Source organism: Equus przewalskii, chromosome 6, assembly GCF_037783145.1.
Source record: "Equus przewalskii isolate Varuska chromosome 6, EquPr2, whole genome shotgun sequence".
Classification (NCBI taxonomy): Eukaryota; Metazoa; Chordata; class Mammalia; order Perissodactyla; family Equidae; genus Equus; species Equus przewalskii.
The window spans coordinates 88,060,064-88,079,315 of NC_091836.1; the positions used below are offsets into that span (position 1 = coordinate 88,060,064).

At 48.6% G+C, this 19,252-nt stretch overlaps 1 protein-coding gene across 21 annotated transcripts in view; it reads left to right on the forward strand.

The window, feature by feature from the left end:
* Window positions 1–19,252, forward strand: part of NAV2 (neuron navigator 2) — a 706,640-nt gene that overhangs the window by 612,228 nt on the left and 75,160 nt on the right. For 20 of the 21 annotated variants that reach the window (XR_011541254.1, XM_070624490.1, XM_070624493.1 and 17 more), the window contains one exon: window positions 18,856–18,994. Coding sequence is in view for 20 of the 21 variants with exons in the window: in XM_070624490.1 (XP_070480591.1) it covers window positions 18,856–18,994 (139 nt within the window). In the remaining variant the exon portion in view is untranslated. Of the gene's footprint in view, window positions 1–6,031; window positions 6,645–18,855; window positions 18,995–19,252 lie in introns of those variants that run through there. The other variant, XM_070624504.1, reaches the window with a different exon arrangement.

The window sequence follows — 19,252 nt, forward strand, 5'->3', positions numbered from 1 at the left end:
ATGAGCAAGTCATCTAAATTCTCTGTGTTCCAGTTTGTTTTCCTGTAACGTAAGGATAGTAATACACATTAGCACAGTTCTGAGAATTAGATGAGATTTATAGGCAGTGAAATCTATAAATCTGAATTATTGTTATCAATAAAAATAATTTTGGCCTCACACGTCCTTTGTTTGGAAGTGCTGCCATTTTGGAGCTGGTTTGTAGTCAACTGGCACCCTGTTAGAAAAGGCACCTCTGATGTTGCTGCATTGAGGACGGAAAGTCTGGGTTCGAGGTTTTCTGCGGAAGATGCTGGCACCTGCGGTCGTGTTCTCCAGCCTGCTCTGTCCAAGGTTTTGTTAACAAGCCTCGGGTTTCAGATTTAGAATGGGAGGGGAGTAAACACGGATAAGAGATTGGATGCTCTGCCTGATGAATGAAGCCTTTTGTTTAAGGATGGAGGAGTGTGTGTGTGCTTTCACGTGCGAGTACCCACCGTGTGGGCTGCAGACAATCCTAGGAATTAACCAGTTGAAGGTAACAGAAACTGCAGCTCCGCAAGATAAGACACTGAAGCTGAAACACAGCTTATTGTGTCTTTAGAATAAGATTAGAAGACAGTATCGCCTCCTTTCTGGAAAAGGAGGGCAGGATCCACAGTCTGTGTAAATGTGAAGAATAAACCGGGCCCAAGACCAGTGGAGCAGATTCTGCATGAGCCCCTCGACAGGAAAGGGGGATTTCTCACGTTTCCTGTAGGTCCTGAGCCCCAGAAAAGAACTGAGGAAACGGGGAAAGAAGGCAGGAGATGCAGGGTCACCCTGACTGGATCCCCAAAGCTCTTTGTTGACGCCTCTCTGCATCCCTTGTTACTGAAGGATTTGGAGTTCTCCAGAGGATGACTTTCTTTCCCGTTAACCTCCCCCTCACCCCAGCCTCCAAGTGTGGGAGCCACCTTCAGTTCCTCAGACACACAGCTCTTCACTCCCTCCGGCCTTTGCACTTGACGTCCCCTCCACCTGGAACACGCCTGGCTTCCTTCCTTCCATGGCTGGCTGGATCCCTCTCATCTTTCACATCTTAGCCTAAGTGTTGCTTCCTGAGATGCCCTTCTTGACCGCTCTCTCAAAAGGAAGTGTCTCCCATGACTCTCTTTCTCAGCACTGTTTATTTCCTTCATCACTTTTACGTAACATCCAGAATGATCTTCCTTGTTCGGCTCCTCTGAGGAACCAGCTCCACCAGGTCTGGGGCGCTTTCTTTTACTCATCCTTATGTTCCCAGTGTCCAGTCTGTTGTCTGGTGCAGCCTAGGCACTAAGCGGCTATTTTTAAATATTGTTGATTTTCCACCCCAAAGATGCGTAGTTTCTTTTAATTTTTGTTAAAAAAACACAAACTCCCAAGTGTTAACTGCCGTACTTTGAAGACTTTGCTAAAGACTGCTGGAGTGTTTCTGCCCTTCCCACCGCCTACTACAGACCACACTGCGTAAAATTCCACGGCAGCAATGTGATGCTCCTCATTTTCACAGATCTTTAAATCCCTTTTCTTCCCATTCTTGTTCATCCAGGAGAGCCTTCCTTCCTTCTTTTCCCTCTTTGTTCTGTTATTAGCCAGTCAGAAGAAAGCGACCTCGATGAGGGTCAGACTGGCTCCCAAATTAAGAAAACAAAGAATCATAGTATCAAAGTGAAACTAGATCTTGTATGAAGTCAATGCCATAAAATTCAGAAGCAGCTGCCCTTACCCTCGGGTTTCTGGATAGGCTTCGGGAGGTCGGTGAATCCCCTGAAACTGTGTACAAAATGTCTGTACAGTCATGCTCGCTTAATGACAGGGATAAGTTCTGAGAAATGCATCGTTAGGCAATTTCGTCACTGTGTGAACATCATAGAGTGTGCCTACACAAACCTAGAGCCTACTGCACACCTGAGCTATTGGGTACTAATCTTATGGGACCACCATCGTCATTGACCGAAACATTGTTATGCAGCACATGACTATATACATTTTTCTACAGGGAGACAGACCTGCATTTCTATGAGGTTCTCAAATGGAAATGGATCTCTGACCAAATAAAAAATTAAGAACCATTGAGCTAAAGTCCTTGAAAGCACCAAAAGTCCCCAGGAGACTACACAGAACATTCAGTTCCCTGTTTTATCCTCCTATAACGAGTTGGTCCAGGACCACATCAGCGGTGCCCTAGGCACTGGAGGAGATCACTCAGAACGAAAGCAGACAGCACTCCTGTCCTCAAGGACCTTGCTGGTTTTTTTTAATGGAAAATGCAAACAATAAACACCACCCCCCCCCCCTCCATGATCTAAAAAAGATAATGTGCTGACTGGTAAGTTCCATGAAGAAGATCATGTGGTGGAAAATTACTAGGCCAGAGTCTAGGGAGACATCCCTGAGGAGGTGACATTCCAACCAAGACCTGAACCATGGGAAGGAGGCAGCCATGGGAGACGTGGGGAAGAACCTTTCAGGTAGAAGTAGCCACAGCATAGAGCCTGTGAAGTGGGAGGAGACCTGGTGCCTTCGAGGGCCCACGAGAACCCTGTATTTGACCATGATGAGGGACAGGGCGGAGTGGCAGAGGGAGTGGGCAGGAGCCGGATCTCTTCTATGCCAAGGGAACAAATGTAGATTTTATTCTAAGTTCCTGGGCAGCTATTGGAGGGTCTTAGGCAGAAAGGTAACCTGATCTGAGGTCCACTTGAGAAAGATCACTGTCATCGATGTGTGGTGGATCCAGCAGGCAAGAGGAAGGCCGAGTGTTGGAGGAGAGAGATGATAACCAAGGTTATCTTACTGTAGATGGTGAGTGGTGATCAGGTCAAGGTGTGTTGGGGAGGTATAGCCAAAAGGACTTGGTGATGGATTATAAAGGAGGAAGTAAAGAAAGATAGTCATGCGTTGACTGAGATGGCGAGGACTTTGGGAGTAGGGGTGCAGACACACTGAAAGTTGGAAGCAGTAGTTTTATATCAGGTGCATGAGATTTGAGATGTGTTGAGTACTCACAGGGGGCCAGGCTAGAGCAACAAAGTTCAGAGTTGTCCATACATATCTAGTATTTGAAGGCATGGATGAGACCACCTAGGAAAAGACTAGGTAGAGAAGAGAAGGGAACTAGGGACAGAAACCTAGAGGTCTGGAGAGGAGAGGAGGATGAGCAAAGGCCACTCAGAGGCACAGCCAGTGAAGGGGAGAAACCAGCTGCAGATGATGGACACCAAGAAGAGACCCATTCAGGAAGCAAGAAGCTGGGGGTGCTGGATGCTGTTGAAAACTCAGAGTAAGCCTAGAGAATTGACCATTGGCTTTGGCAAGAAATAAGCCACTGATGTTCTCAGGAGAAACAGAAAGTGGTTTCAGTGGAGTAGCGGGGACACAAGTCTGCCTGGTGAGTGGGAGAGAGTGGGCCATAGGTGTTGGAGTGCAGACAGCTGCGTTGAGGTGTTTTGCTCTCACATGGAGCACAGACTAGCATGTCGTGGAGGAGAATAGGGGCATGGGTCAGAGCAGATTTTGTTGTATTTCATGAGATGGCTGATACATTTCTCAGTAAAGACGGAGAAACGGATGATATTGGAGGGGAGGAAGTAAAGTGTCTTCATGAGTCTTGTTTTAATAAAGTGCTTGTTATTATAAGTGAACATCTTTTTAGGTTCATTTCAGTGGTTTCTGTTTCTTTAATTACATACTCTATTTCCAAGAATAAGGTTTTCTTCTACTCTTTGATACCTAGGTAGACTTTCTCAGCTACTTTTTGGTTAAAAAAAGAATGACTCAAAGTTAACCTGGGAACCTTAACATCATTGATAAGATTGTTTTTATGGAGAAAACTGTTCTGAGTTCTAGAAGGTCTTTGGAATTTGGCCTGTTTAGAAATCAGGTTGAGAAACGACAGGGCAAGACGGGCTCTTTGAAAAGCACCAAAGGGCATCTGCCTACCTGGAGCGGGTTGACCTACCTTCCTTTTTTCTCTCCTGCTGTTGCTGGGTCTCTTAGCCTCGCTGATTGTTATCTCTCCTAGCGTTGAAAAGCCCTAGCTACATTCAAACCTGTAACTGCAAAGAATTCAGATTTTCCTATTAAAGACAGGATTCTTACTTTTAACCACAGAAAGCGACTGAGAGACCCTTAAAGCAGACTGTCTTGTGCAATAAACTCACCCTTGTAAAAATTGTGCACAATCCAAATGATATATTTAGTGTGGTAGGAGATTTACACGAACTTTTATACAAGGAGAAACTTCCTTTATTCACCCTCTGGTGCATCTTGTACCGGAGTAAAAACCAAGATGCTTACAGTGACTTGCCAGGCTCCCCTCAGGCACCCTCCTCCCTCCCTCCCTGTACCCCTTGTCCCTCTGACCTGACCTCCTCTAGGCTCTCTTTGTTTCGCTGCTCACTCTGCTCCAGCCTTACTGGGCTCTGGGTTCTTGGAATGAACGTGCAAGTTATATCCTGTCTCAGGACCTTTGCACTGACTCTCTTGGAAGGCTCTTACTCCCAGAGATCCACATAATCAGCTCCCACACTTCCTTCGGGTCTATAGTAATAATCATCCCCTCAGCAGACTTTCCCTAGCTCCCCTTGACAAGTCACGTCTTCTTCCCTACATTACTTTTTCTCCTTAGCATTTATCACTAACATACTGTATGATTTACATTTGTCTCATTTATTTTATAGGTCTAGCACTAAATGCAAGTTCAAGTAGAGTATGGAAATTTTTGTCTGTTTTGTTGACTACTGACTGTATCTTAGCACTTAGAACTGTGATTAACAGGTGCTCAGTAAGTATCAGTTAGTTGAATGAATGAATAAATGAATGGATAGACATCCCTTAGTTTATCTTGGCAGTTAATCTGGCTTTTTACGTTAAAAACAAAGAACAACTCTAGCAACATTGGAATTTTTTAAAATGTATATATTTGTACGTCTGTGTTTATGTATATGTCTCCATATACATAGTCACCATCCCATTCCACCCAAATTAACCCAGAGGTCAGCCAGATTTTCAAACAAGTCATGACGTAAGGTTAAATTCAGTCCAGGGACAGCGTAGAAGGGAAGACAAATGGCTTAGAGCAGCTTTGTCAGCCAGAGCTTGGGTCCATCCTGACTCTTGTCTCTCAATAAATCTGGACTAACCACCCACCCGCCCAAATGCACCCCTCCCGGGCCCTGGCCTCGCATCCCGCTCCCCTTGCAGATGCTGGCGGGGGAGGGCCTGAGGGGTGAGATGTGAATGATTAACGTCTGTTGGGACCCCTTCAAGATTAGAATCTCTGCTCCTGGACACGTTTGCATTGCATTCACCTGGGAAGCCCCCTAGACCCTCGCTTCCTCCCCAGCTGACCTTTTATACTCTCTCTCGGTGGGGGAGGAATGGCTCTTCATTCCCCTTTGAAAGGCTTCTGTTTGCTGAGCAAATGCTGACCACACAGAGACCCTGCTTGGAGCCAGTTATTGCTTCCTTCCTAACCTCCCTCCCCACCCAACACACACAACACCCTACTCCCCCTTCCTGCTGGAGAGGCGGCCCAGGCCAGAGGGAGAGCCTTACTCAAGGAAAGTCTTTGAAAGCTGCCAGGAGCCAACTGGTAGAATTTTTGGAGAGGGAGTAGGGGGTTTGGAGAGCATCTTAGTCCTAATTCATTTTGAAATAAAAGCTTGTGGCTATAACATAATTTTGCTTTTGAATTCTCAGTAGTAAAACAGTTGTTCATTGTTAGAAGCATCTGTTTACAAGGTTCCTTCTGAACTCCTTGATTGCAGGCTTTAAGAGGGATTAGTGGTGCAACCCCTTCCCATCCCAGTGCTGGGGCTCTCACGTCCCACCTCCCCTCCCAGATGCTGTACCGTAATGTTTAGAGTAGCCATACACAGACGGAGAGTCTTTAACAATAATAATAATAGGTAGCATGAGGAATTAATGCATATTTTCATTGGCATTGCATCAAAATTGACATCACCGGAAACAATGTATGTCATTATTAACTGTACAAATAGATGTCTTTTCTCCTTTTGGGCTCAGAAGTTCTCTGGGCTAAATTGCAGTCAAGCGCTTTGCAGTCAGTAGTCCATGGAAAGAGCTAAGAAGTGTTACTGTCAATGCTTTTTGTGTCATGATTAAAAGCAGCCCTTTGGGCTTAAAAGACTTCCTCCAGCATTTTAGCACAGTTCGTGGGAATTCAAAATATTTTTTCACATTTAGCTTTTACTCACCTTGCCCTGCTCTTACAGACTCCCCTGGGACCATGGCGAGGGCCCTCCCGCTCGGAGCTTTACGGTAACGGCTGCAGAGTTTGCTGTTAGCTTTTGCTTTGCTGAAACTTTTCACAGCTGACTTGATACTGGCACTCAGGCCTGACCTCTCGCTCCCTCAGCACTTCAGGGGTTAATTTTGTTGGCGGATCGGATTTCTTTCCCTGGCAGGGGGATGGCGATCCCTCTCCAGCGGGTCCTTTAGTCAAAGAGTTGTCGGGTGGGCGCCTGGGATTCCCTGGTCCTGCGTGGGCTGGCTCCGGCTCAGCTCTGGCTCCCTGCGGCTGACGAGTTGCCATCATGAGATCCATTCAGCTTCTTTGTCCGCTTTCTCTAAAGACCACGATGTAGTGAAATGCTCTGGCCTAGGAACCTGACAAGGTAGGACGATTTCCTAAAATTTCTGGGGCCTGGGGCAGGGTGTGGTGCGGGTGCTGCCTTGTTCCTTGGATGGTACTGGAAAGCCGGGCAGAGCAGCCAGAGGTGCAGCTGCCACAATCTCGGTGGGCTCTGTGCTAGGGGAGTTGCTGGTCGGGAAATTCAGCATCTTCCTCCCTCCTACCTTCATCCCCTTTGGTTCTAACCTTGCTAGTGTCAGAGGAAGCTGGAGCGTTACCCAATGTCCTCGGTCACCTGGACGTTGAGGAAATGCCAGTATTTTCCAGACCATCTTATCAAATTAGGCTGCTGAGCCTGAAATACTGAGTATTGATCACCCAACTGTCTTAGGTTCTTCTTGCAGGTTTTTAGGGGGAAACTGTGCTGTTTTGGGGGAGGAGGAGCTGGAGAGAGGCAGTGTGGGCTCCAGGCAAGGGCTGCTTAGTGGTTCAGAGGGCTCTGATTAAAATGACTTGCAGTTGGAGGTTTCGTTTGGAATCTAAGAAGCCGGGTGAACTTGCGGTTGTGTTTCCTAATACTGCAAATTACCGGGTGGGTTTTTTTCTGGAAACTAGGCTCCAGGAGAGATGGCATGGGAGATGCAAGTATGAGTACTTTTCTTGTTTGTTAGGGCTGCTATCCAGCTGCCCAAAGAGGAGCGTTTCTATTTTTAAGCCAGACAAGGGGAAGAGAAAACAGTGTTCATTACCACCTACCACTTGCCAAGCATCTAACAGACATTGTCTCATTTAGTTTTCGTTGCAAAGCAGTAATATTCTTCGCAATTTTGAGGCGAGGCAGTGGGAGCTGAGAGAGGTTAAGTAACTTGGTCAAGGTCACACAGCTAATAGGAAGCAAAGCTGGGATTGGAACCCACGTCCACCCCACCATTCCACCTTCCTTGTTGACCTTGGCAGATGGCTCGAGACGGTTTCATCTGTGAGTTTAAATGTGTGCGCCGCTGGATGAAGGGCACTTCTTGTTGTGGAGGACTCACGAGAGTGCCTGGGCTTCTCAGATTCTGCTTGTTTCTGGGAGAGAGGCGCCGAGCATTAAGAAGCACCTCTGCTTTGGCAGCAGGACGTGCCTGGGAGTTCTCTGATCTCTGTGAGGCGTCTGGGCAGGTGAATGGATCTGTGACTGGATTTGTGCTTGTCCCTGGCTCAGGGGGCAGGAGCTCAAGTGACAGTCACATCTGGGCAGGTGGAGGGCCTTGGAGCTGGCCTGGGGCGGCTGGGCCCTGGCCCTGGACTCTGGGCCTGCCTCTGAGAAGCTGGATTTATTGAGTCCTGGAGGGAGAGGTTGCACACCCTGTGTGTTCATGCTGACCCATGCTTGGTTCTAGCTGCTCACAGGTGTGCTGCGGGTGGCTCATTAGCCAGGGCTGAGTGGCTCCTTGGTTGCAAAACTGATTTTGAGTGGTTGTTTCTTGACCTGAGTTCGCTTCCCCATTACCCCAGAAAGGGTAGCTTTAGGGCCGGCCCCTGACAGGCTGCAGAGTGAGGCCGGCTTGGTTTGTGGGGACAGCCCTCTCTCTGCTGCCCTGAGGCAGTTGTTCTGTTTTGTGCATTCAGGTTCCCAGACCCCTAGGATGTATTGGGAGGTAAATGTGACGGGATGGCGTTGAGGAGGGACTTCGCATCCCCTCTACCTCGTGGACCTACGGCAGCCAGCCGGTGCCCTGGCTGGGATTTGCTGCCTCCTCCTCCCACTTTTCTTTAACTACTTGGAGGTGTTTTAAGAATAATTTGGTTGCATTAAAAAGTGTCCTGAGCTTTTTGGATAACAGGTGGGAATTCTGAGTTCTTAGGTGACTGTGAGCTCCATAGAAGCCTCTTCCCTCTGCTTAGGTTGAATTAATGTGTAAGAAGAGCTTGGGGGGCTGGCTCGGTGGTGCAGCGGTTAAGTGCGCACGTTCTTCTTTGGCGGCCTGGGGTTTGCCGGTTCGGATCCCAGGTGCGGACATAGCATCGCCATGCTGTGGCAGGCGTCCCACATAGAAAGTAGAGGAAGATGAGCACGGATGTTAGCTCAGGTCCAGCCTGCTGCAGCAAAAAGGAGGATTGGCAGCAGATGTTAGCTCAGAGCTAATCTTCCTCAAAAACAGGAAAAAAAGAGCTTGGGATTTAGAATCTGTCAGATCTGTGTTCAAATCCAGCTCCGTTTATTTGCTCCAGCACCTTGGGTGGGTCACCTGGTCTCTGTAAGCCTTAGATGCCACATCTGTGAAAAGGGAACGTTAATAGTCTGTGCCTTCCTGAGTGATGGGGAGGAGTGTGTGGGATGATGTATGTAAGTGCTTAGCAAGGTGCCGGGAGCCCCCTGGTACAACTTGTCCTCTTGTAGGGGTCAGTGTTCCCTGTTATTTCCATCAGCCGTATGTAATATGCTGAATTCTGTTGATGTTTAGGGTCCAGGTGTCTTCTGGTAAACAGAACACCGGGATGGGCTTGTTGAGGTCTTTGGCAAAAGCCGGCTGGCAGTGGACCAAATGTCAGCAGCCCTCTCTGGAGGAGCCTTGGAGGAGAGAGGGCTTTGTGTAGCTGAGGTCAGCAGACACGCTGGTGCCGATTGTGAAAATGAGGGTATGAGGCATCCGCAGGGAGCCCCGGAGCCCCTGAGGGGTTTCTAACCCGACCAAGCCCTGGAGCCAAAGGGAGGAATTTCACGCCTGCTCAGAGGACCACCTACTTGTTGGAGGAATGAGTTACCAAAACGGGACAAAGGTGCTGTGGGGTGAAACTCAACCCCCGGGCCTTCTGAGGCAGCTAAATCCCCCTGGAGCCCTCTTTATGGGTTCGCGTTTCCCTCTCTCCACCCTGAGTGATTGGCCTTGCACCTGGCACCGTCTGTAGAAGCTGCCTCTCCCCTGGGACACTGTCCCTTGATGGCAGCAGGAAGAAGCACGTTCTTGCACTAAAACTTTATCATCTATTTCACAGCGTGGGCCTGCATCTCCTTCCTGCAGTCCCGGCAGGTCCCCTGCATCCTGGACGGCAGCTGACATGAGCTGGTTGTGTCCTGTGTGCCTGGAGAGCCGGTGTGGTCTGTACCGAGGGCTTATGAGGACTCGTGTTCTTAGCACTGCATTACACAGGAAGTACCTGGGTCTCCTGGAGGTGAAGGTGCTCTGACCAAGTGAAGGGCACGGCGGGGCGTCAATCACAGGTCTCTCTTACTTTTTTCTCCAGAGCTTGTGCTGCCTCCATCTGGAGCCTTCGGGGCTTAGTGGTGCTCTGGCCCACTGCTAGAGGAGATGAAATTTGCTGGGGTTAGTGTCTGACTCTGCCCTTGCCTTCATTCCAGCTCAAGTTCTAGGACATTTTGCTCCAGAACTAGAAATCATGTAGGCTGATCCCAGAGGTGAAACCTGGGGAGAGGTGGCTTGCTTGTGGCTTTTTTCGAGTAACTGTATCTTTTTTTGGTGTGGAAACCTTTGACGTACTTGTCATACACATGAGAGGTATTCATTAAATTGCCTCAAATTAATAAACAAACGAGGTGGTTGAACACTCTTGGATTTGTGTTTGAATCCTAGCTTCAATGCTTCTTAGTTATATAAGCTTTAGGCCTTTCTAAGCCTCAATTGTCTTATGTCTAGAATGGGTATAGTACTAGTATATCCCATGGTACCCAGGGGAAAATTTAAGTAACAGGGCCTGGCGCATAAGTAAGCCATCAATAAGTGTTGTAATTATAGAGTTGTGAGGATTAAATGAACTAATGCATGCAATGTAATTAGCACAGGGTCTGGGACAACTTTAAATTTCAGTTACAGTTGATAGACGGTGAAACATAGGATTCTGCAGGAGCCCTGCTGCGTTCTTTGAAGGTGGGTTTTCTCCATAGGCCCCTGCAGTGCTTAGAGGAGATGATGCTGTCTAGCAAACCTCCTGGGGAGGAAATAGTTAACATACCTGTGTGGTGGGAAAGGTAGGTAGCCAGGCCATTCTCTTCCCCAGGAGTTCCTACCAGGCCTACGGTTGGGCTTGCTCACTCATCCACACCAAAGGATTTCATTCCGCCTGGGCCCAGGGGTTTCACAGGAACAATTGCCTTGAACAATAGCCAGAAAACAAGTTCCACCAGTCTGAGCTTTTGCAACTGAATACAGCTGTCTGGTGGGGGCACAGGGCCTGTGAGTGGGCTCTGCTGTGATTCTGCAGAGAGCTGGAAAAGCGAGCACATGAGGCCTGGACACAACCCTTGCTGGCTCTGCCGTGTGGGTTTAGTCACCAGGAGAGAGAGGCAGAGAGCGGGGCAGGGCCGGCCCAGACTGAAACAGAGGACCGTGAGGGCCTTCTGGAAGTAAACCCGGTCTTTGGGGCTTGTGAGGGGTCAGGATCCATTGCTTTATGAAGCTTGCTTTTCAGAACCAGAGTTAATAGCTCTTTATCTGGCTAACGTGCTGTGGCTTATTCGTGAGCAGAGAACCAGTGTATATCTGCAATGCGGTTTTTTTACAACGTTATTTAGCATGTCTTTCCCCTGAATAAACAACGTTATCTCACAGGGAGTCCATTTGAAAAGTGTAATGACCTTCTGGATCCTTCAGTAACTCCTTTCTCAGAGTCAGTCTTTTGCTGAAAGCCAAGATTCCTCATGCCTGGGCGTGTAAATCCTGGTGGAAAAATCTGTTTAATCATCCCTCCAACCTTGGGATTCTGTTTTGCCTTTTTGCTTCGTGGGAGATGAACTTGTAAATATACTTATGTGTTAATTCAGAACCATCGCAGATTCCTGCTCCATCTAGATACTGCCAGGAAGAGCTCTCTATTAACAATTGACCAAATTCGAGGGCCTGGTGAAAGCGGGTTTCCCGCCTCACTTCTGTGGAATGTTCCCTCCCCACAGCAGTGAGGAAAACACAGTGTGAGAAGCTGGAATAATTTATGATTCTTTCACCTGCAGGTAGCCTGTGTTTGGGCTGTTAACACTGTGCTCTAAGCCCGCCAAGTGGCATTTGAATTCCTGACACAGGGATGTCAGCATCTCTTGTAAGACTCTGAAACTGGATCTCCTGGTTTTCTGGGCCTTTTCATTTCTGGATGGATTTTCTGGTCATTCTCAGAGAGGCTTTTGTCTTCACGTCTGTGTTTCTCCACGAGGTAGTAGAGAAAGAATCGAGGCCTCGAGAGCCTTGCTTCTGGCTAAAATGCATTGTCTTGACCAAGGTGGGTCTCTCCGTGATACCCTTGGCTGCCATCAGCAGACGGAGGTGCTGTTGTGATTAGGCTGGTTAGCAGACGGATTTTGAAGCCGATCTGTATGTACTCATGCTGAAGAGCTGCGAGGCTTCATGGAGTCCTTAGACCCTGGCTTGAATCCTCTCCTTCTGATGAGCTCTGGGCCCTAAGCCTTCATTTCATCCAGTGGAAAAGGAGAGCGGAATAATGTGTGTAATGTGGCCCGTACAGTGCCTGGCATTTGGTAAACAGGGTCAACAGTGGCTATAAGTATTAAGTAAGGTTGCATCCTGTGCTTTGTGGATAAATAGCATGGTCTAAGGCAGACTCTCTCTTGTGGATCGGGTTGGAATGCCTCTATAAGAAGGTTTGCAAACTCAAATTGCAGGGCCGAGCAGGTAGCATATATGAGCGAAAAGGCTGAGATGGTGATTGTGTCAAAGGGAGAGCACATCTCTCTAAAGAGGGCAGTTATTATCTCCTATGCGTAAGATATTGGCACCAATTCCAAATACTTCAAAGACTTTGTGTGGGCTTTAAAAAAAATAATCTGAGGGGTGAAATCAGCAACGAGGAAGCCCAGAGACTAGAAAGTGCGCTTGCCTGTTTGGCAGCTGTTACTGAATGGGAGGAGATGCTCTTCAGTTTGCCCACTTGGCTTTATCCCAACTGCTCTGAGCCTAAACTCACAGGATGTCAGTGAGAAAGCGACCTTTGGCATGGCTCCGTCCAGCTCCCTCATCCAGGAGACTGGGGCCGAGAGAGGAAGTGACATGTCTGAACTCTAACAGAAAGCAGTCCTGGGGAAGACTGAGGCCAGGGCCTGGCTCTCCTGGCTCCTTGCCTTTGCCGCTTCCGTGCACTGAAGGAGAGAGAGCGGCACAGCAGAGCGCATTGGTGGCCCTGGGTCTTGGCACGTGGCAGACTATTGCCTTGTGCTGGCTCTTGGCTGGTGGACATATTGAAGGCTGTAGAAATATCTCGAACCAGTGCAGTTTCCACTTGGTACCCTATTTTACATTTTCATTTGTGTCTGAGCTATATGTTCTATTGGTCACTTCCACTGGCTTTTCTGTCAAGGGTAGGGACAACTCTGAGTCATCGCTGTAACCCCACTGCCTTGCACCCAGAGGGCACTGGCTGACTGGATGCCTGGCACGTAGAGGGCAGTGGGTGACTGGATGAGATGAACATCTGAGTTCAGGGCCTCAGCTTAGGATCCAAAAATATTGAGTTTAGAAGTCTTGAAGTCAAATAGTAAATATTTGATGAAATTCCTTCCACCCACCCATTGGCTAAAAGCAGGTGAAAGTCGTTTTCAAATCTGATCACCTGTCTCCAGTTGTGCCATTATCTGATTAGATCGATAGAGGACATGTCACTGAGTAGAGAAAAAGGTACCTGGCTGTGATCTGGTTAGGAAATGATGCTTTTGTGTTGATGGTTCTGAGGAATCAATGGAAGCATCTTCTTTCCATTTCTCTAGATGTCTCAGCCAAAGGATTCATAGGGCGTAGCCATGAAAGTACTGTCTTGAAATGCAAAAACATTTAAAAAAAAACAATCACAGGGAAGCCAGCCAAGCTCTCTGTCCCACATCCCTTCTAGTTTCCTGTCATAGAACCTGAGGCAGGGGAAGAGGCTGCTTCTGCTTGTCTCCCAAGGCTGTTGAGACAATGCTGTTTTCACTACAATTTTTGCAATAGTTTGGAGTAGCTTTGGGGGTCTTACGATGTAGAGTGAAGGTGAGCCGGAGTGGGGAAAACTGGGGAAGGGAGAAGATGCTCTCTTGGGTTCATTTATTCTTCTGGCCATTCATGTAAAAATCATTCATTCATTCACAAAATGAAATCTGCTTTAATATTTTCCCAGATGTCGGAGGAGTGCTTTTGTGCCCCAAAAGAACTTCTCAGAGTTAATTAGGTTTTCCTATTCAATTATTGAAGTGTTAATTTTTAAACCTAGGTTTTCTTACAAATCTCATCTATAAATCAAGTATTTTTGTATAAATTAAGATCATTTCCATTTGTTATTTGATGAGTACTTTATTAATTCAGACTTAACAAGTTGAATTTAACTAAACAATCAGTACTGTTTGCAAACTTGGGTAAAGAAGTATCCTTAAATATTTTAGGCTGCATTAATAAATTTCACATACCTGGTTTCCTTGGGCTCTTCTAATATCTGACAGGGCAGACTTACCAGCCCAACAAGCAAAAGCTTTCTAAGCACTTAACAACTCTTGCAAATCAAATAAAGTTACAAATGTCATAAATTAGGTTATCTTAAACACTCCAATTGTTTTCATAGTCTGAATCCAATTCTTAAATCTTTCGTCTTTAAAATCTCAAGCCAGAAGTAAGTGCTCAGTTAAAATAGAAATCACAAGACTGTGTTCGGATTCTCTAATATGTCGTATATTCTTTTCAATATTAGAAATATACAGAGATTATCCCAGTGACCACAGAACTTTCATCCTCAACTCAAGTATTAATATTACGACTTACTTCATCATCTCCTTTCATCTTTTTAAACCTTTCCCAGGATTTAAAGGCATTTACTCCCAACTAAGGGGAGTAGGTTTATCTCTCTGGTGGGCTCAGGACCATCATATAGTTCATTTCACTCAGATTCAAGACCAGGACACAGGAATGACCAATCAGTATTCCAGAATGATTGTTCCAGAGCCACTGTACTTCTTTCTGCTGTATCATCAGGGTCCCTTGAGCCTCTCAGCTGGAATTTTGTTTCACCACACAGTAAACACACATTCTCTGGGTTTCTTTCAAGTTCCAGTCGTAATCAGGTTTCGTAACCTCTTTCAGCACTTACCGCCTGATTTGGGTCAATGGACGTCTGTACCCCATCCCAGGTTGTACCTAATTTCCTTTGCCACTTGATTGGATTCAACTAATGTCCTTGCTGCCTGAATGAATTCTGTGTGCTTTCCACATTTTTCCTGTCTGACTTGCAGCCACCTGTCTGGAGTCATTTTACAAACCAATTGTGATTCTCCGTTAGTTAGCACAAGTATACCAAGTGACAAAAACCTAATAAGCAAACTAGATTTGAGCAAAAGAAAGGAATTTCTCAGTTCTCCCGGTTGGGCCCCCCAGGGGTGCCTCGAGGTTCCATGTGCGTTTCTTCCTGAGTTGTGTTTCCTTCTTTGCCCTGTCTCCTGTGTGGTCAGACAAGTTTGGGGAGGGCTATTTTAGGCAAAATTAAAGAGATCATTCAAGCACGTCAGAATTGTTAAGAAGTTCGCAGATGACGTGAATCTCTGAGGGATAGAAGAGCGTGTTAGGGCAGCCTTGTTGTCGCAGAGCATCTCATGGAACCAGTTTTCCTTAGAATACATCTTGGAACTCACTGGCCTTGATCTTGGCGGCTCATGACCATTTACACCCTGAATCTGGGGAAAAGGACAAGTTGAAACTAAGTGATTTTATATGCAGGTAGACTTGTCGATGTCCCAAAAGATCTAGACGTGAAGGAGACGTGGTGGTTTGCCACATGCAGGGATGGCTTTGGTTTGGAGCACACAGATGGTTCTGGGGGACACCGAGGCCATTCTTGCTCAGCATGGGTTTCCTCGTGTCACTGCCCCTTCATCCTCCTTATCAGTTTTCCCACCCTGCTCCTCTGTGGGGTTGATCACTGGTTTCTCCCTCCTGGGCCGGCTTGGTTACAAGGCCTTCCTATAAACTCAGGGTGGCCCCACGATGCTCCTGGCGCCCGTGTGGGAAGAATCGCATGTGTGGTAAGTGCCACATGCCCCTCTGGAGCAATATCTTGGTGTTGAAAGGCCACAGGGGAACAGTGATATAATTTCAAAGCCAAAGGTCTGGGGTCTGGATTTGTGGGCATCTGTTCTGACTTCCCTCCTTCCTCCTGCCGGCCACACTCCTCTCCTGTCGGCCCTCTGTCGTCTTCGTTGGATTATAGGAAATTTTAGATACATTAAATTCCTAACCCCGGAGAGCAGATGCAATTAAAGACTCATGGGATTTTCCTTTAATGGCGAGGGCAGATTTCAGGCCTTTTCCATCTGTTAGGTCATGCTTTCCCCAGCAGAGCCTTACGTGGTTGCCAGCCTAGGTGGGATCATCTACCTGTCACCCCTAAGGAAACTGAGGCACGGAAGTTGTCACTTGTCAAAGAATGAAGTGGGAGGGAGCTGGGCTCAGAATCCACCACAGGTGGTTAGTTTGCATCAGAACTTGGCCCATCTCCTCTGCATGTGAGTTCGGTCAGGAGGCGTTTAGTAAACACATACTGTGTGCCTGGAAGTGGAGTGGATGCAAAGTGAGGGGACATTGCTGCAACACTGCCCTGCAGGTGGGGTTGGGGCGAGAGGTGGGCTGAGGGGTCAGGTAGCGTCTCACTCACAGCCCTGCCATACATTTGCAGTGACCTTGGACGACAGTTCTCACAGCCTCAGCCTCCTCACAAAGGAGCAAGGCCACCCGTGAGTGAATATGGGAGATGGGGAGAAAGTGCGCAGGCACTGGGTAGCTGGCAGGTGCTTAGCGAGAGGCCGTTGGTGTGAAAGACAGTGTGATTCAGGCCGGAGGGAGCACCTGTTCGACACTTCTGCATTTGAAACCTGATTCTAACATTGACGGAACAACACTGGTCAAGATGCTTGTTCCTTGAGCCTGGATTTCTTCATCTGTCAGAGGGGGAGGATAATAGGTACCCAGCAGGTGTGATATGCGGATTGGAGAAATGTCTATTTCAAGCACGATGCCTGACACATGATATGCACTTGGTGGCTGTCACTAAGCAGGTCCCTGCATATATTCGGAAGGTAGGACAGACCTTCCTAGAGAGAATAGCTAGAAAACTGTGTAAGAGCCTATGGAAGCGAATGCAGATGCACGAGACTGTGTGAGAGTTCAGAGGAGGGTGGCCTGGAGCATTTGGAGAAGGCCGGAAGGAGAAGTTGGAGGTCGATGGAGGCCGGGCCAGAAGGTGGAAACGGAGCAGTGAAGTTTACTGAGCCCCTGCAGCCGTGGGCCCCTCTGGACCCTGGTGAATTCATCCACAGTAAACCCCTTTCTGAGCCCTCACACTTCCCGCTTTTATCGTCCCTGCTTGGGACCCGCCTTCCTACTTTGCCCTGCGTGCGCGGGACCCTCCGGGTGGGCTTCTGGGAGCCAGACTGGCACGCTGATGGGAAAGCTGATGAGCACAGGTTTTCACTGAGCTCAGCAGAGCTCAGGCAGGCGTCTTACAGGCTGTGGGGTGAACTAGAACTTCTTTGGGTTGTTTGAGGGGAGTGGTACTCAGCCCCCCAGTGTTGCTGAGGCATCAGGCTGCCGCTCGGCAGGCCTTTCAGGAGGGCTTCATGGTGGAGGGATGTGGTTACATCAGTGCTCCGTTATCAGGCAGGTCTGGTGGGAGATGCTGCCCTGCCGCCCCCGCTGTCTGACATTCAGCTGGCTGTGCCTGGCCTCCCGAGCCTCAGCCTCCTCCTGGGGAAGTGGGCCGTGTCGTGTTCCCGTGTGCACTGAACGTGGATGCAATGGAAAGCCGTCTGGTGTCACATAAAGAAGGTGGCTCTGGAGTCAGTGGCTGGATCCGGCTCCTGCGCCACCTCTTGCTGTGTGGTCTCCTGCAAGGCATCTTACCTTCCAAAGCCTCAGTTTCTCCATGTGTACAATAGAGAAACAGTAATACTTACCTTTTTCCAGTGTTAATGATGGAAGCTTACTTTATAGCCTGCTTGACTTCTCACTCCCATGAATTTAAATCAGCAAGTATTTATTAAGTACCTGCTATGTACTTGCAACCAAACAAATGAGAACATGCAGCAGGCTCAATGGGTAGTGGGGGCAGGGACACTGCAGAGAGAGGGACCAGGGAACGCCTTCCTGAGGAGATGACTCTTCAGATGAGGAGGAGGCAGAGACAAGTGTCCAGGAAGGGAGACAACAAGTGCAAAGCCATGAACACAAGAGCCCTGTTGGCTTAGAAGGAACAGAAGCCCATGTGAGCAGAGCCAGTGAGTGATGGAGAGGCTGGCGCGAGGCAGGACTGGAGGGGGAGCCGGGATCAGAGGGTCTTGAGGGCCAAAGGAGTTTGGGTTTAAGTCCCCGAGAAGCGACTGGAGGGCATCAAGCAGTGGGGCAGCGGGGTCCAATTTGTGTTTCGGAAGGATCCTTCTAGCTGCTGTGGGGAGGATGCATTGTTAGGGAGCAGAAGTGGAACACGGGGCTCAGCTGGCCTGTTGGCTGTAACCTAGGTAGAGTTGACGGCCACTCGAATTGCAAGGGCAGCAGGAGACGTAGAGAGTTGTCCCCATTGGGATGCTTTTGACAAGTAGAGGTGGCGGACCAGGTGGTGGGTTAAATGTCTTGGTGGCACTGGGAGGTGGGAGATGCTAAGGAGGAAGAGGGCTCATCGCTTGGAGATTTAACTTGAGCACGGGGGGTGGTCTCAGTGGGTCTGAGGGTTGGGAAATGGACTCTATTTTAGGTGCATCCTGGGATATTGTTGGACTTCGAGCTATTCATAGAGTTGACAGTTTTCTGCCACTTTCCTTCCCTTGGCGCTGCGGTCCAGGAGTGGAGTCCAGAGAATCTGAACGTCAGCTGTTCTTCCCACTCCGACCCCGAGGGAGGTGCCACTGTTGACTCTTTCTCTGCATGGCTCTTGGCGCTAGTCTCCAAAACCACTGTTCCTACTCTGCCGCTAGGCCTGGGAAGTAGCCATTGGCTTCTACAGAGTTCCCGAGACAATGTTGAGGATGGGGTAGTGAGTGGGTGGCGTCTTTAGCCACCTCTGCTCAGAGATGCACCTGCCCTTTGGGGGAAGGTGCGTATCAGCCACCTCACCCAGCTGCCAGTCCAGAATGGCACAGGTGGATGGTCCCCTTGAAGGTAAGTGACGTTAGAGGCAAAAGAACTTTCTCTGGGGCTTCATGACCCAAGGATCCTTCGGGGAAAGGACTCGTTTGTCTGTGTCGTCAGCCTGAGCTGGCACAGCATGAGGTTCGGGTGCTCAGGATGTGTTTGTCTTGACAGCTGGGATGACAGCAGCTCCGTCAGCAGCGGGATCAGCGACACCATAGACAACCTCAGCACTGATGACATCAACACCAGCTCCTCCATCAGCTCCTATGCCAACACACCTGCCTCCTCTCGCAAAAACCTGGACGTGCAGGTAAGGAACAGGGTCCCTCCCAGGCTCCTCCAAAGGCCCCTGCCAGCAGGGGCCCTCGGGCTTGTGGGTCAAGGGGGCCATTTGGAGTGAGCAGAATCCCCAGGTCTGTGAGACAAGGCCCGACCTCCTGCTTGCCGCCTGCGCTCTCATCTCCCGACTGTGGCCTCTGCTTGCAGGGAAACGGGGTCAGGCAGCGGGGCCTGGAAACTGGAGTGGGGGGACCTCGCCCACTCTCACTGGGGTGGCCCTGGTAAAATG